Here is a 15,811-nt window from a genome sequence, read left to right on the forward strand (position 1 = left end):
CGCATCTTGTTTTTGTTTTACCTCATAGCTCCCTGCTACTTCCTCCAGAAAATTTTCTTGGGAAATTCTCCTCTTTCCTTTTGTTTCTCCTAGTTTCTCACCAGACTCCTGTAACAACACCCAGCTCCCAGGAAGAGGAGTGGAGAAGAGCATGAGTAGGGGAAAAGCCCCAGGAATGGGCCTGGCACTCACAGCTTGGCTTTGGTTTTCTTCCGGGGAACATACACAATGTCACAGAATGTCACCATCAAGCCAGGCCACTCTCTGACCATGCTAGGTCAAGAACAAGACTTCCCTGTAGTCACACCCAAACAGAAACAAGAACATTGTCCAAGCCACAAATATGACCAACCCCCCCCCCCCCACCCCGGGGCCGGCCGTGCTGCTCTTTCTCCGTCCCCTCCCACTTTGGGCCCAGTTGTACTCCTCCCGCCTCCTCATAAGATGCATTTAATTTCCCAATCACAGAATTCCCCAGCTTTCTGATGATAACAAAGCAATCCCTCGCTTCCTTGACCTCTCCCTAAATCAACAAATGTTAAGTCCAAATCCCAGGTCCTTTCTATTGCCCTTTTCCCAGATGCCCACAGCTCCACCACGGTGTGTGGCCTCCTTGTTGGAATGAATGGAATGAATCCCTACGCCCAATTTTGTTCCACAGTTTTGTTGCTGGTCTTTGGCTGGAGGGCATTGACAATCAGGAACAACATATAGGTACACACTTTATATAATTTTTAAACTACAGACTCCTATATTTTGGTTTTAAGTGCATTCTATGGTATTTTATTTATTTAGTTAGTTAGTTTTAAAAATTTTATTTATTTAAGTAATCTCTATACCCAACGTGGGGCTTGAACTCATGACCTTGAGATCAAGAGTCACACTCTCTTCTGACTGAGCCAGCCCCCATTTTATATATTTAAGCATCACATTTCCTTTCCTAATCATGTTCTCGGGCAAAATGTCCCACCCCCTACCGTGAATCATCCTTCCAGTTGATCAGATTGATTCTTTAGTCCTTGGGCATGCTTAGCATTTTCCTGCATCAGTACTCTCCCCTCACCAGTCTTTTTTTTTTTTTAAAGGCAACTTTTTTTTTATTTTTTAAAGATTTTATTTATTTATTTGACAGAGAGAGACACAGCGAGAGAGGGAACACAAGCAGGGGGAGCGGGAGAGGGAGAAGCAGGCTTCCCGCTGAGCAGGGAGCCAGATGTGGGGCTTGACTCGGCCTGATCCCAGGACCCCGGGACCATGACCCGAGCCGAAGGCAGATGCCTAACGACTGAGCCACCCAGGCACCCCTCCCCTCACCAGTCTTATATCAGAATTGAGACCCTGGGGGCACCCAGGTGGCTCAGTCAAACATCTGACTCAGTTAAGACCCTTGGTTTTGGCTCAGGTTATAATCTCGGGGGTCATGGGATGGATCTTCGCATCAGGATCCGCGCTCATCTCAGAGTCTACTTGTCCCTCTCCCTCTGCTCCCCCCTCAAATAAATAAATAAATAAATAAATAAAATATTTAAAAAAAGAATTGAGACCCTCTTCCATCGCCTTCCAGATCGTGTAATGAGATCTGATCCCTCCCTCCTCATCACTCTTACTGCACTTGGTGTTAATTACCCAAAGGGCTCTTGCTTTATTTCGCCGCATAGCTGTAAACTCTCTGAAGGCAAGCACTGAATCTTTAAAACTTGGTTAGCACTCCAGGGGCTGCTCCAGCTAAAATGCCCAAAGGTCAGGGGTTCCCCAGCGCTCGGAGCCAGAGATCCTTGAGATCATGAGAAGTTGTGGCTTTAGACTAAAGGAAGAGGGCACCTGAGTCCTATTAAGGGGAGGGGAGAAAGGGCCTCGTCCTACCACACTCATAGGGGACGTAGGTGGCATGTAGCCTCGGAGCTCTTTGTAAGAATCCCTAGGGCAGAGAAAGACTGGGCTTGTGTACCCTCTGGTAAGAGTCTGAGCGAATTTGAATTTGCCATCACCCTGAACACCTTTGTGTATTGTCACTGTCCCAGATCGGAATTTATCAGAGTAATCAGAGCCAAAAAAAGATAGGGCAGTCCTGAGCTTTGACCATGTGGTACACACACACACACACACACACACACACACACACACACACACACACACAAGCTATCCTGGTTAGTGGTTTTTAAACTGTGTCCCCTGTAGTTTGTTTCTTGGAAGTACCCCAAGAAGAGAGGGGAGGGGAGGCTGACAGATCCCCACTCCAAGTCCCTCATTCTAATTCAACCAGAGCAGTTTGGTTTTTCATCTTCTTTTGTGTTTTGGGATTCTGTATAAGATTTAATGTGTAAAGGAGCTTTACTACATGTAAACAACACCATTAAGATGTAATCAGCAAAATCCCAAATCTGGAAGACACTGTAGAATAAATAACTTGCTTTCTTCAACAAATGAATCACAAGGAAAAAAAGGGGAGATAGAACCTATGAAATAAAAGACATTTAAGAGCCATATGAACCAAATTCAGTATGTGCGCCTTGTTTTAGATTAAATCAATGTATGACACAGTTGGGAAAATATTAACACCGACTGGATATTTGATGATACTAAGGAGTGAGTTATTTACTTTTAGTTGTGATCATGGTATTATGGTTATGCTAACATGCTCGTTAGAGATGAGTACTGAAATATCTATGGATTAAACAATATGATGTCTAACATGTGCTTGGAAATCATCCAGTAATGGATGTAGTAATGGGGAGAAGTGGGTGGGGGAATAGATGGAGCAAGATTATGTTGATAATTATTGAAGCTGGGTGACAGGGGGTCATCGTATTATTCTTTCTCTGTTTTTAAATGTTTGAACATCCCCCCCACACACACACAAAAGCCTTCGGAAAAACATAAGCTAAAGGAGACTATATGAGTAAGATTTGGAATTATAACCTTATTTTTTAAAGTAACAGATTTATCAAGATATGATTCACATACCATATAATTCACCAATTTAAACTGTACAAGTCAGTGGTTTTTAGTATATTCACAGAATTGTGCAACCATCACCCAATCAAATTTAGAAGATTTTCATCACCCCCCAAAGACACGTCAAATCCATTAGCAGTCACTCCCCATTCCCCTGATCCTGATGGCCCCAGGCAGCCACTCACCTGTCTGCTGTTTCTTCAGTCCATCTACTCTGAACAATGGAATCAGACAATATGCGGTCTTCTGTGCCCAGCTTCTTCCAGCTTAGGATAAGGTTTGCAAGTATAACCTTGTTTTCAAGTGTAACCTCTTTCTTGATAGGAGAGAGCCACCTTGTAAGTTTATTACTCTGGCTATGGATTTTTTAAATAAAGACACTTGGAAAAGGTTTAAACAAACTTAGGGGAGGGAGTCTAACAAAGAAAGAAAGAAAGAAAGAAAGAAAGAAAGAAAGAAAGAAAGAAAGAAAGAAAAGAAAGAAAGAAAGAAAGAAAGAAAGAAAGAAAGAAAGAAAGAAAGGCTAAGAACCCCATTCTCCAGTCCAAACCCCTCACATTACATATAAGGAATGGGCCCAGAGAGGGAAGTGACTTACTCAAACGTCCTAACAGCTTGTTAAGGGCAGAGCAGCGTCCAAAACCCACACCTGCTGAACTTTGGCTCCACTCTCTCTTCAGGTTGCCACGCTGCCTTCTGACCTCACACACACACACACACACACACTCACACACATTACTTTTCCCACCACAACTCATAACCATGTGACCCGCAAAATATCTTCAGACACATCTTGAGAATCAGCCATGATGGGGGCTGCTTTGTCTCACAGCTCAGGCTTTCTGCTGTCCTGCCCCGAGATACAGCCACCCAGGGAAGAATCGGTGTTAGCACCAGCTCCCAGAATGTCTATCTCAGAGGAGCTCAGGAATAGCAATCTTGTTAGAAGCCAGAGGAAGCTGTTTGCGTGGCAGGAACAGTTTTCACTTACATCGAATGTTTCTTTGGAGTGGCTGGTAGAGAGGGTGTGTGTGGGGGGAGGCTGGTAGAGAACATGGGGGAGAGAGAGGGCTGAAGCCTTTGGGGTTTGGAGTCCAATGGGGGCTGCCATTGGAGGGAACCAAGTTAAGGGTTAGAGGATGTACGGGAACATCATAGAGGCCTCCAGAACTGAGTCCAGATGAGACTTAGGGTGAGGAAGAGGAGGAAAAGGTGAGGCTGAGGGAAAGGACTCCAGGTTGAAGCAGTGTGTGGTCTTACAGCTGTTCCTGGAACTCTCCCAAAGCTTACTTACGGGCAGTTCAGACCAGCTGTCAGCCTGCTGAAAAAGGACAAGAAGAGGACAAGCTCTACAGACGAGTATCATCTGAGAGCTGAGAATGAGGCCTCGGGGAGGAAGTGGGGAAAAAGCTTCCAGAGAGCCTGGGAGTGGAGGCTATGGTAGCACCTGGATAACTCTTACTACTCTGGAGGTTCCCTTCGGAAGGGGCGCCTCGGGAGATGAGCAGAGGACCATGCAACACTTAGTCCCAGAGCCCTCAGCCAAGTAATTTGGACTGGATGCCACAGGACTTGACGAGAGGCACACAGGCTAGGCTATATTGTCAAAATACCCTCCATTCTCCTGTCTATAGTGAGCACTGGAAAGCTCACTCTTAGAGCCTTTGGGTCTGGGAAAGGTTTTTAAACATCCTTTATTTATTCATTTATTTATTTTTAAAGATTTTATTTATACATTTGAGACAGAGAGAGAGAGAGAGAGCATGAGCAGGGGGGAGAGGCAGAGGGAGAGGGAGAAGCTGACTGCCCGCTGAGCTGGGAGCCCCGATGTGGGGCTCGATCCCAGGACCTGGAGATCATGACCTGAGCTGAAGGCAGATGCTTAACCATCTGAGCTACCCAGGCGCCCCTATTTACTTTTTTTATTTTAATTTTAATTTTTAAAGATTTTAAAAATGTATTCATTTGAGAGAGAGAGAGAGAGACAGAGAGAGCACAAGCAGGGGGAGAGGCAGAGGGAGAGGGAGAAGCTGACTCCCCGCTGAGCTGGGAGCCTGATGTGGGGCTCGATCCCAGGACCTGGAGATCATGACCTAAGCCGAAGACAGATGCTTAACCATCTGAGCCACCCAGGCGCCCCTAAACATCCTTTACATCAGGGGAAATATCCCTGGGTGGGACAGCAATGAAGGTAAAGCTCAGACAGAACAAGACCCAGGGCATGCTCCAGAGGTGCTGAGCTTGACAAGGAGAAGGGACCTAAAGATAGACTCTGGGGTGCTCTCATTTTTGCCCAGGATCAGTTTTACTCCAGTCCCTGATCCCCAGGAGGCCTTATTTAGACTGTCTTGGTTCCTGAATAATCAGTGGGCTATTCAAGCTGCGTATATCCCACGGTTCTGCCTAGTGGAGAGGCTCCTTAACATGCTCTGAGGGGCAGGGCTGGTAGGCAGTTACGTAGCTCCTCTCAACCTTGGGTTGCCCTCCAGCCTGCTAATCCCAGAGTCCCAGGCCCAGTCTTCCAGTCTGGACTTTAACCAGATGACACACAGAGTGTGTCGGCATTAGTAGGTATCAACCTGGAACTGGACCTGTGCCCGATTCATCCAGGAAGCTGACCCCGGGCGGCAGAACAAACACTCTTACGCAGCTCCTGCCAGGCATGGGGTGAGAAGTGATCTGGCCCAACAGGGACTTTGTTGCTTTGTTCTCCTCTTTTCTCTCATCCCCAGTTGCCAGACACCCTCATTCTTTTCTCTCTGCCCATCTCTGGGTCAGGAATTATATGGGTTTTTTCCAGATGATGCAAAAAGACTTTATCTATCATCTACCTATCTTTCTATCTATCTATCTATCTATCTATCTATCTGTCTATCTATCTATCTATCTATCTATCTATCATCTGTCTGTTTAGGTGAAGGCGATTCCAGACGTGGACGTTGAAAGGGGTACAGGAGGAGCTGATAAAGGGGTACAGCAGGAGTCTCTGGGAGAGGAAGCCAGAAGTGGTTTGGATGGGGATTAGATGGAACAAAGAGGTCAGAGATCTGTGGGGCCACCCTCCCACCCCCCAGCCCGGCAGCCACCTGTCTATAGTTGAGGCAGATCCTGCTTTTCTCTTGGGACAACGCCAGCTTGACCTCATTTTCTGCCTTCATGGCCAGTTTGCTTTTGACACTAATTGATGGACACTCAAGACCATTAATTTTGCTTCAAGTCCCCTCCCCCCTTCCTAATACAAATGCAAACAGCGTGGGAATCCCCTTGCAGAGGAAGCAAAGATGCAGCTTTAAGAGAAAGGGAAGGGAGGAAGAGGGCACTGACTCAGATTCTCCTACCATTGGCTGCCGGAGGGGATCCCACCTCAGGGATTGGCCTCGACAGAGTCCGCCTCCTCTTGTGATTGGCTCGGCCGGGGCGATATAAGGTGGCCGTGCCGGCCTCCTCCTCATTTGGAGGGAGGCGAGGAATCCGACCGGGGTTTTGTGCTGAGCCGCACCTGGCGCAACCCTCTCCTCTCTGCATCTGAGTCCAAGTCCCGCGGAGGCTGCAGCCATGAAGGAGAGACGCGCCCCCCAGCCAGTCGTGGCCAGATGTAAGCTCGTTCTGGTGGGGGATGTGCAGTGCGGGAAGACGGCGATGTTACAGGTGTTAGCGAAGGACTGCTATCCCGAGGTGAGCGGCCCGCCCGCTGGCCAGCTTTTCTCCTTGCCTGCCCGCCTTCCCCGGGGCTAGATTCCCACCTGCCCGGGGGAGCTACCTCCCCCCAGCTCACCGCACGCCAACCTGCCCGATCTCAGGCGCCCGGCTGGAGGACCGCCCTGCCTTAGCTTCCCCAGGGACCTGTTCCACTTCGGCCGCCCCGCCGGCTCCTCCTCACCTCTTCACCCATAGGCCCCGAGCCAATGCCCTCCTACCTCCCTTTATCCCGGGGTCTGCTCTCGGGAGAGGGAACTGGAGGCATTTGAGAGTCTGGGGTTTCTTCTTGACGTAATACCTGCCCGTCTCCTCCTCCCTCCTCAGAGGTTCCGCGAGCATGTCTCCAGGCGGGCTTCTGCTACCCTGCTGGTCCGAGGGGCTTGTGGGAGAAGATAAAGAGCTAAGCATTTGCTTGTGGCTCTAAAACTGGGAGACATACAAGTCTGGAGATGAGGGGAATCTGTGTGTTTGCCTCCCTGGCCATCTAGGATGGGGGTGGGGGGTGGGCAGGAGGGGATGGGGCTTGTCCCCGGCTGGAAGTCATTCAGATTTCTTTTTTTCCTGGAGCAAAGTGCCTGTGCCTCTACACTCCCCTCCTTCCTGTCCCATGTGGTCCCCCCTGCCCCAAGTATCCCCCTCCCCTCCCCTGCCCCTGATCCCCTGCCACTTTAGTGTCTCACTATGGTAAGTGGCTTCTTATGTAGCCAGAGGGTTATGAGAGTAGGGGCGCCCAGGGTGTGACGAGCTCCTTCCTCTCTTTCCACAGACGTATGTGCCCACCGTGTTTGAGAATTACACGGCCTGCTTGGAGACCGAGGAACAAAGGGTGGAGCTCAGTCTCTGGGACACCTCAGGTAAGGCTGCTGGCCCCAGATGCCCCCTTTGCACCCCCACTGGTCTGCTACAGCTGCTGTGTTTAAGAAATTGTTTCCCTCTTTGATGGGGAGGAGTGTGTATGATGCTGGCCAGGAAACTGACAGAAGGGGACCTGAAGATTCCCTTGGTTGGCAGGTCCAGGGGTGCAGAGTGGATGAGCCCCAGAAGCCACTTCTCTGGGTCTAGCCCCTTCTTTCAGAGAGCTGGGATGGTGAGGTGAATGGACCCATGAATACACCTGGGAGGGGGTAGTCAGGCAGGGCTTCTCCATTTCCACTCCCTGCCCTCTGTATCCCCCCACCCCCACCTTTACTGCTCCAGAGCCAAGCCAAATAAGAGGCAGGAGTCCGTGCTGCTGGAGGCAGTGGTGGTTGAGGCCGGAGACAAGCCTGCTTTGGGGAAATACTGCTCCTGACTCAGTTTTCTCTCCTGCATTCCATCTTGGGCCACTGCTGCCCGCCTGCCGCAGCTCGGTTCCACTTGTCATACCGCTGCGGCTCAGGGATGAAGCGACGCATCATCGATGTTTTGGAGGGTGGGAGAGATGGCTTTAGTGTGGGGCACACTCTCGTTGTAGATAGTGGCAGGTAGGGGGGTGGCTGTGACAGTCACCCCACCCCCACCGTACTGGGCTGAGGTAGAAGATGCCCGGTCTTTCTGGAATGTAGAAAGCAATATTTTTCCTCTCAACCCTAAACCCTCAGTGCTAGGCTGTCCTTTGCTTTGATTCTCATCCCTTACCATTATCTCTTTTGCCCCAGTTCTTTTTTAATAGACTGGGCTCAGAGTCATAATTAAGGACTAAAAGCCAGGAATAACAGAAAGAAAATAAAATCCTTCCTCCAAAAATGCACATTCAGGCTGAGTTTAAAGAGGAACTGTGTAAATCACTAGGGGTTTCCGGTTACCTATAATAAATATGCCATCCTACTCCTCAAAGAGCTGTTGTTCCCATGATCTAATTTTTAAGGTCTGAAAAGATTGGGGGTAGGGGATGGATAAACAGAAAATGAGACTCCCCCCTTGCTTCCCCCCTCCCCCAAACAAAGCAAAACAAAAATTCTTCCACCTGGTATGCCTTCCTCCGTTGCAGTTCCAGGGGTTGGGAGGCAGGGTTCTGGTTATCCTGGACTGTGCTATGCTGGCTGGATCCGACTGGAATGCAGCTCGGCTGCATGATGTATGGGATTTGGGCCGCCCTACCCTGCCCACCTCTGTCTTCCCAGAATCTTACTGCAGCTCATCTCTTTTTACTACCACTGCCCCAAAGTGCCCCCGCCCCGCCCCCATGTCAGGTTGCAGCCCTTGAATCCCAGTCCAGATAATGGAAAGTCAGCAAAGTGGTGTCTCTTCCCTGTGTTGCATCCCCACACCCCAATTTTGGAAAGGATGCAGGCTATCAGTCCTCCTCCAACTCCTTCTTGCAAATGAGGTGCCCACAAGGAAGGAAGAAGTGGGAGCGGCGTGCGGGATGGGGCTTCCCAACATCGGGGGCCAGGGCCGGGCCAGGGCCGGGCCAGGGCCAGGGCCGGGCCAGGGTCGAACCTGATCCCATTATTCACTTGCTGGTCTGAGGGGAGGGGGATTGCCTGGAGTGGAGCCAGAATGGAGGCCTCCTCCCCTCCCCTCCCCCTTCCCCAGTGCGGCAGCGCTCTGCCCTCTGCTCAGTGCTGCGGAGCTAAGACCCCACCTCAGACAGGGGGTGGGGGCGGGTTGCTGAAGGGGCAGACGGTTATTGCAACAACTCTATACTCTCTCTCTCTCTTTTTTTTTTTACAACCAACCCCCCACCCCAGCTTGGATTCCCCCAGTTTCCATGGCGATTGCGGTGTAGGGAGAGGGGCTGCTTGCTATTCTGAGCACGGATTGTCTGGGTTCCAAATCTGCTACTGTTCCTTCCCCAGGGTGGAGGGGGGGCAGGCTGAGCCCCTAGCATTCTCCCATACTGTGTATGACCACCTGGGTCTGCATCGCCTGCTGCTTTCCCGGTGAAGGACCCTTCTTACTCGAGCCTCCAAATCCCTAGCTATGGGTGCTGCTCTCTCTGAAACTGCCTCCTTGAGATCTTGGGGGACAGGGGCTGCAGCTTTTTGCAGGCAGAGGGAGTAAGGCACTGAATCCATGAGGTTCCTCCTCCCCTGCCAGCCTTCTAGAGTTCTGACCCCATGGCAAAGAAGCAGGGCGGCTAGTTATGTAACAGGAAGGTTTGTTTCTTCGTTGGAGAGACCCTGGAGCAGAAGCATGGAGCAGAGGTTGGGCAGCAGGCCGACTCTGGGAAAGACACCTGACACAAGCCCTGGTCTCTCTGCAGGGCTGGGGGCATCCTCCTCTGGGACTCAGAAAACTGGCAGACCTGAAATTAAGGGCACTGTAGGAGCCCTAGACAGGGCCAAATTATAGTCTACCCCCCTTTTATTTTCCCTTTCCCCCTTTTCAGGACTAAGGAAGATGATATTTTTGTACTGCTTTCTGGCAGGTGGTCAGGTCCCAAGCTTCTAGGCTGCAGCATGTTCCCCTGGGAGGTGGGTGGGGCCAATAACCTAAGGGCCAAGAACGGTATTCCCAGGGCCCGGGCTCGTTGGGCTTAGGCCTGTTGGGAAGGGCAAATGCCACAGTTCACCATCAGCTCTTTCTCCCGCATACCAGGATCTCCCTACTATGACAATGTCCGTCCACTCTGCTACAGCGACTCAGATGCAGTATTACTATGCTTTGATATCAGCCGACCCGAGACAGTGGATAGTGCACTCAAGAAGGTGAGTCTGGATAACTGTGCAATCCCTAGCTCCGCTGGAGAACAAAAAGGAATCTTGGGGACCTTGTTGTCCAATCCCTTCTTCTGTAGCAGGAAGAAACTGAGGCCAGGGAAGGAAGAGATTTGCCTGAGACCGTACCATTAGCTACAGCTCTGGGATTAGAACCCAGATTCCCTCCCCCTTTGCCTCCTGCCCTTGCCATATCCTGTACTGCTCTGCCAGAGGCCCAGCAAGGGAGGGTGGTGGTGAAGATGCAGGACGTGAAGGATCGAGAGTCAGAACCTTTCAGCGATGGAGTTTGAGGGTTGGAGGTGGGGTCTTTTGGAGACAGCTCCTGTAGCCCTTGATCCCAGGCCCACCAGGACTGGGCAAGCCAGGCAGGCCAGAGTGGAACACTGGCAGGAAACGCCTGGTCTGGGGGGCAAAGTCTGCCTATCCTGAAGAGTCTCAGGATACCTTGTGGAAGTAGTTTCCCAGAAGGCTTTGGGATTATCTCCTTTCCTTGGGAAGAGACTGGTTGGCTTCCTCCCTATGCCTCATGGCTTTCTGGATCCGTGAAGCCCTTCCACTGAGTTGAGGGGGCAGATCCATGCCCCACATGCTTGGCAGAGAGTGGGGGGAGATTTTGCCCCTGTGCTTCCTTTGGTGAACTGGACCGATGAGTGAGGGGACAGGCTCTCGGGTCAGCGGTCCTGTGGCCCCAAAGTCCTCCCCAGTGGGAAGATGATGTAATTAGGGCATTGGTGACTCAGGGAGGGCTGGGCTGGTGAGAAGCTGGATGGCGTGTGTGATGTTGCCGGCTGGGCTTCTCCAGGTATCGTCAGCCACTGACTCTTCTTCCTCCCCCTCCCCTTTTACATGGCTCTTCAGTGGAGGACGGAAATCCTAGATTATTGTCCTAGCACCCGTGTTTTGCTTATTGGCTGTAAGACAGACCTGCGAACAGACCTGAGCACGCTGATGGAGCTGTCCCACCAGAAACAGGCACCTATCTCCTATGAGCAGGTGTGTGTGTGTGTGTGTGTGTACACACGCATGTGTTGAGGGTGGGGTGGGGAAGGCTACAGGCAAAGGATTTGAAATGTGGCCCTTGCTCAAACTCTCACTTTGGCAAGGGAGAATTGGTGTTCTGGGGGGCCATCTCTAATCAGCAAACCAGTCATCTTGCTAGAGGCGGGAGGCAACCGTTTACCCCGATTTATGCTGTAGGCTGGCAGGCACGCGCCAGTGTTTCTCAGATTGCTTTTTGTTGCCCACCTGCATTAGAATCACTAGAGGTGCTTGTTAGAATTCCTGACTCCGTACCCATCGAGTCACTCTGGGAGAAAGATACAAAGTTGCATTTCTCATGAAATTCCTGGGTAATTTCTTTCACACGTGGGAGTGTAAGGATCACTTCTTTTAAACCAGTGGTTCACATTAGCATCATCTGAGGAAGCTCTTAAGAATATTAATGCCTAGGCACTACCCACAGAAATTCTGACTTACTCGGTCTGGCATTAGCGTTGTTTTAGAAGTGTTACAGGTGATCGTAAGGTGCACTTAGGCTTCCCCTTCAGAAAATTGTTAGTGGAGGGTGGTGGTGGGAGACTGGCACTTGGGTCCCATCGGGAGGAGCCCCGGGGAGTACCACTAAGCATAGAAGGCAGGGTCCCAGAGCCACGTGGGACAACTGCCTTGACCACCTCACCCCCTCCACAGGGCTGTGCGATAGCCAAGCAGCTGGGTGCGGAAATCTACCTGGAAGGCTCGGCTTTCACCTCAGAAAAGAGTATCCACAGCATCTTCCGGACGGCGTCCATGGTGTGTCTGAACAAGCCCAGCCCGGTGCCCCCAAAGAGCCCTGTCCGCAGCCTCTCCAAGCGACTGCTTCACCTCCCCAGTCGTTCCGAACTCATCTCTTCTACCTTCAAGAAGGAAAAGGCCAAAAGCTGTTCCATTATGTGAAGTGGGGGTTGGAGAAGGGAGGCAACCTCCCACTTCCTCCCTTGGGTTGCAGAGGCACGGGGAGAGGGAGGATGGGACAATTTAGGACACTGGACGTGCGTTTTTCAGACGGCCACGGTGAGGGCTTGAAAGGAGACAGGAATGGGATGAGGAAAGAGCCAGGCCCGGCTTGAGGACCTGACACTGAGAAAGAACCATCACACCCCAAGCCAGGCACTCGGTTGTGGTGGGGGCGGCTGCCCCAGTGTCACCCCCACGCCCCCGCCCCCACTCCAGAGGAAGGAAAGGTGTGGGGGTGCGGGGGGCATGCTGGCCTCATGGGCTTGGGGGCCTCCAGGAGCCTCACCTTCAGCATCATGCCTCTTCCACACAGCGCTTCCATGTGGGCCAGGGGACGGGCGGGGTCCCCGAGCCCTTCCCTTCCCCCTCTGAGGAAGCCGCACAGGAGTGGAGTGGGGAAGCCAAGAGGCGGCTCCCTTGGGAGCCGAGCCCAGGTGCTTCATGACGGGAATCAGAAGGCCAGGAGCTGGTCAGAGCCAATGAGAAGGAAACCTCATCTTTGCATAGCCCATGCCTCATGGAGAGCTGACGTCATACATTCATATGCTTCTCACCTAAGTCCCCAGGGTCCAAGGGAGAAGCCCCAGACCCCCTTCTCTCGCAGTGTGGGGGTGGTGGTGCTGCCGGGGGCAGGGCTGGGTGGGGGTCACCAGACTTTTTCTGCCCTCAGGGCACGACAGCTGGCATTTGTTTTATAGACTCTTGTCTTTGGAACCGGGGGGAGGGGGGAGTGTTTCAATCTGTTCTATGTTCTGTGTTTAAAGAAGAAAAACCTATTTATTAATGAAAAATATAACACATATAAAGAAGTTGGCTCTGCTTTCTTCGTTTCTTTCTCCATTGTCCCGGTTTGGTCTTTGCTAATGAGGAAGAAGCTACCCTGGGGCCCTTACTATGGGGTGCGGAGTGGCTGCCTCCACTGATCCCTGGCATCTCCAACAAGGGTCTCCCTTTCCCCCTCCCTGCTACCTCACCCAAACCCTACCCAAGTCCAATAAGCCAATGAAGAGCTCCTTAGCCCCAGGCCAGGGTTTCTCAACCTTGGAACTAATGACATTTTAGACTAGGTAATGCTTAGATGCTCGGGCCTGTCTTGTGCATCAGAGGATGTTTAGCAACATCCCTGGCCTCCACCTGCTAGATGTCAGCACCCCGCCTTCCCCCCATACCAACCCCCCCAAGTTCTCACAATCAGAATGTCTCCAGATATTGCTAAATGTCCTCTGGGGCAAAATCACTCCGGGTTGAGAACCACTGCCCTAGAGAGTCTAGAGGAGAGAGACAAGGTTTGGTGAAATTATTGGTAGAGGACCCAAACCACTGAGATTCCAATCCCTGCAGAACGTGGGACAGACTGAAGCCACGGTTGTGGGGAGGTTCCTGGGGTTCTGGTTTCCTCTGAGTTCAAGGAGAGGTGATGTCCCGCTTTCTTGACCTCCCAGTTCCATTGCCTGTTGATGGCAGCTCAGGGGCCTTAACATCCCTTCCTTTTAGTCACTTACTTGTCTTTTTTCTAAGTTTCATAGTGTGCTGGAAATAGAAAGTTACTGTGTATTGAGCACTTACTATGTGCTCAGCACTGTGCTGAGAGCTTTACCCACATTATCACATTTAACCTTATTAATGACAATAGCTAACATTTGTTAAATGTTTACTATGGGTCAGGGGCACTTATGAGTTCTTTCTATGTTACTTATTCCTGTGATAATCCTATGGGGTACTATCTACCTCCTTTTACACACAAGGAAACTGAGGTTCAGAGAAGTTAGTTAATGTGCCCAAGGTCACATAGTTAGAAAGTGATAGAACCTGAATACAAATTTGGCAGCTGGACTCCAGAATATGCATTCCCCCCCCCCTTTTTTTTTACTGCTATCCTATTCTGTGAGGCAAGAAATATTCCTATTTTATAAATGAGGAAATAGAAAAGTCAGAGATGCTGTATAACTTGCACAAGATCATACTGCTAGTAAGTACTGGAGTCAGGATTCCAACTGGTCTCCACGTTAACTATACTCCCATGGGCTCCTTATTGTTAGCCATGTTGTACCTAAATAGGAGACTCTTCCTATGGGCCTAACTCGAACGTAGTTCCTCTGTCTCCATCTCCAAAGGCGCGTCTTTGTGAGAGAACCAGCAGGGTAGGACTAAGCATATGAGTATCCTTTAAGCACAATGTCTTACATGTGTCATGAGAAAGCTGTGCACAAACACTAGGGGAACTCTGCCACTATAAACTTGAACAAACTTCATCACCTTTCTGGTTCCTCAGTTTACTTATCTGTAAAGAAGAGTAGTAGCCGTGCGGCACCTGGGTGGCTCAGATGGTTGGGTGTCCATCTTCGGCTCGGGTCATGATCCCAGGGTCCCGGGATTGAGCCCAGTATCGGGCTCCCTGCTCAGTGGGGAGTCTGTTTCTCTCTCTGCCGCTCTCCCTGCTCATTCTCTCTTTCACTCTCTCTCTCTCAAATAAATAAAATCTTAAAAAAAAAAAAAGTGTAGTAGCCTGGAAATAGGGGAAGAGCATGGATTCCGAAGTTAAATGAACCTGGAGTTGAATTCTGGCTTCATTCTTTTAACTATGTTGCCGTTGAAGGCATAATTAAACAGTAAAATGATGATAATACCCGCATCATACTGTTATCAGAAATAAGTATAATAAGTAATTTAAGTGTCCAGCACAGAGTTGGGCACTTTGAAGATTCTCAGTAAATACTATAGCTGCTGCTTAAGGTCTACACCTTTGGTCTGATTGTTAAAGTTCCATTCTGTGAGTGAAGAGCCCTCCAGCGTTCACTGCATGAATTACATCTAGTAGATCTCAGACATCCTTTCCCTTCTGATCTTTCTCTAGGGTAAAAGTGGGCAAGTCGAAGGCTTCTATTCTAAGAGCAGAAGCCTATCTCTCCCAGGGTTACTTTGGGCCATTGTGTGTGGTGTTCAGGGTTTTAGGATTATTTGGGTCTATCCTGAGGCTCTGTTTGAAGAGAACTGAACATACATTCAGCCCTACAGCCCCATGGTATTGAAACCAAAAAGCTGCTGATGGGAAAATGGGAAGGGAGAGGGCATTAGACACCTCCTGGTATCTATCTAAACTATCCTAGAAGTTTCAAGGTTTGGCCTTTTTGGGGGGTGGAGTGGGGTGGGGGTGGGGCGGTGAATTATGAACCATAAGACCAAAGAGAACCGAAGTAAACATACAATTTGGGGTAAAGAAAGCTCAGTGGATGACTGAAGAGGGGGGGACTAGGGGGAAGAAAGAAGCAAAACTAGGAAGGTCATCCAACAACTGGCCAGGTTCCAAAGGGCAAGAAAATGAGGAAGCCAGGATCCTATTTGGAATGTCGAGAAAACAGGTGTCACAGCCCAGGTGATACCATCCTTCCAGGACTCTATAATCCACTTATGGGTTCATCTGGAGTTGACACAATAACTGGGGTTGTTCCTGCCTCCCCAACGTTGCTAAAACGTCCTCCTAAATCTGGGACAGTCCCACACAATGAATTGTCCCACCC

General features: G+C 50.3%; 1 protein-coding gene across 1 annotated transcript; it reads left to right on the top strand.

Annotated features, from left to right (window-relative positions):
* The first annotated feature begins 6,416 nt into the window (after positions 1-6,416).
* On the top strand, positions 6,417-13,086 carry RND1 (Rho family GTPase 1). Its single transcript, XM_032421030.1, has 5 exons — positions 6,417-6,630; positions 7,421-7,508; positions 10,177-10,286; positions 11,157-11,291; positions 11,988-13,086. The coding sequence occupies exons 1-5, from the start codon at positions 6,511-6,513 to the stop codon at positions 12,231-12,233; spliced, it is 699 nt and encodes a 232-aa protein (XP_032276921.1). The 5' UTR covers positions 6,417-6,510; the 3' UTR covers positions 12,234-13,086.
* Positions 13,087-15,811: the final 2,725 nt, after the last annotated feature.

Source organism: Phoca vitulina, unplaced genomic scaffold (assembly GCF_004348235.1).
Source record: "Phoca vitulina isolate PV1807 unplaced genomic scaffold, GSC_HSeal_1.0 scaffold23, whole genome shotgun sequence".
NCBI classification, from domain to species: Eukaryota; Metazoa; Chordata; class Mammalia; order Carnivora; family Phocidae; genus Phoca; species Phoca vitulina.

Excerpts from the sequence above, each read along its gene's own strand:
- RND1 (XM_032421030.1), top strand. The coding sequence starts at position 6,511 with ATGAAGGAGAGACGCGCCCCCCAGCCAGTCGTGGCCAGATGTAAGCTC. Across the intron at positions 6,631-7,420 it reads CGAAGGACTGCTATCCCGAG|ACGTATGTGCCCACCGTGTT; the intron begins GTGAGCGGCCCG and ends CTCTTTCCACAG. Across the intron at positions 11,292-11,987 it reads CACCTATCTCCTATGAGCAG|GGCTGTGCGATAGCCAAGCA; the intron begins GTGTGTGTGTGT and ends CCCCCTCCACAG.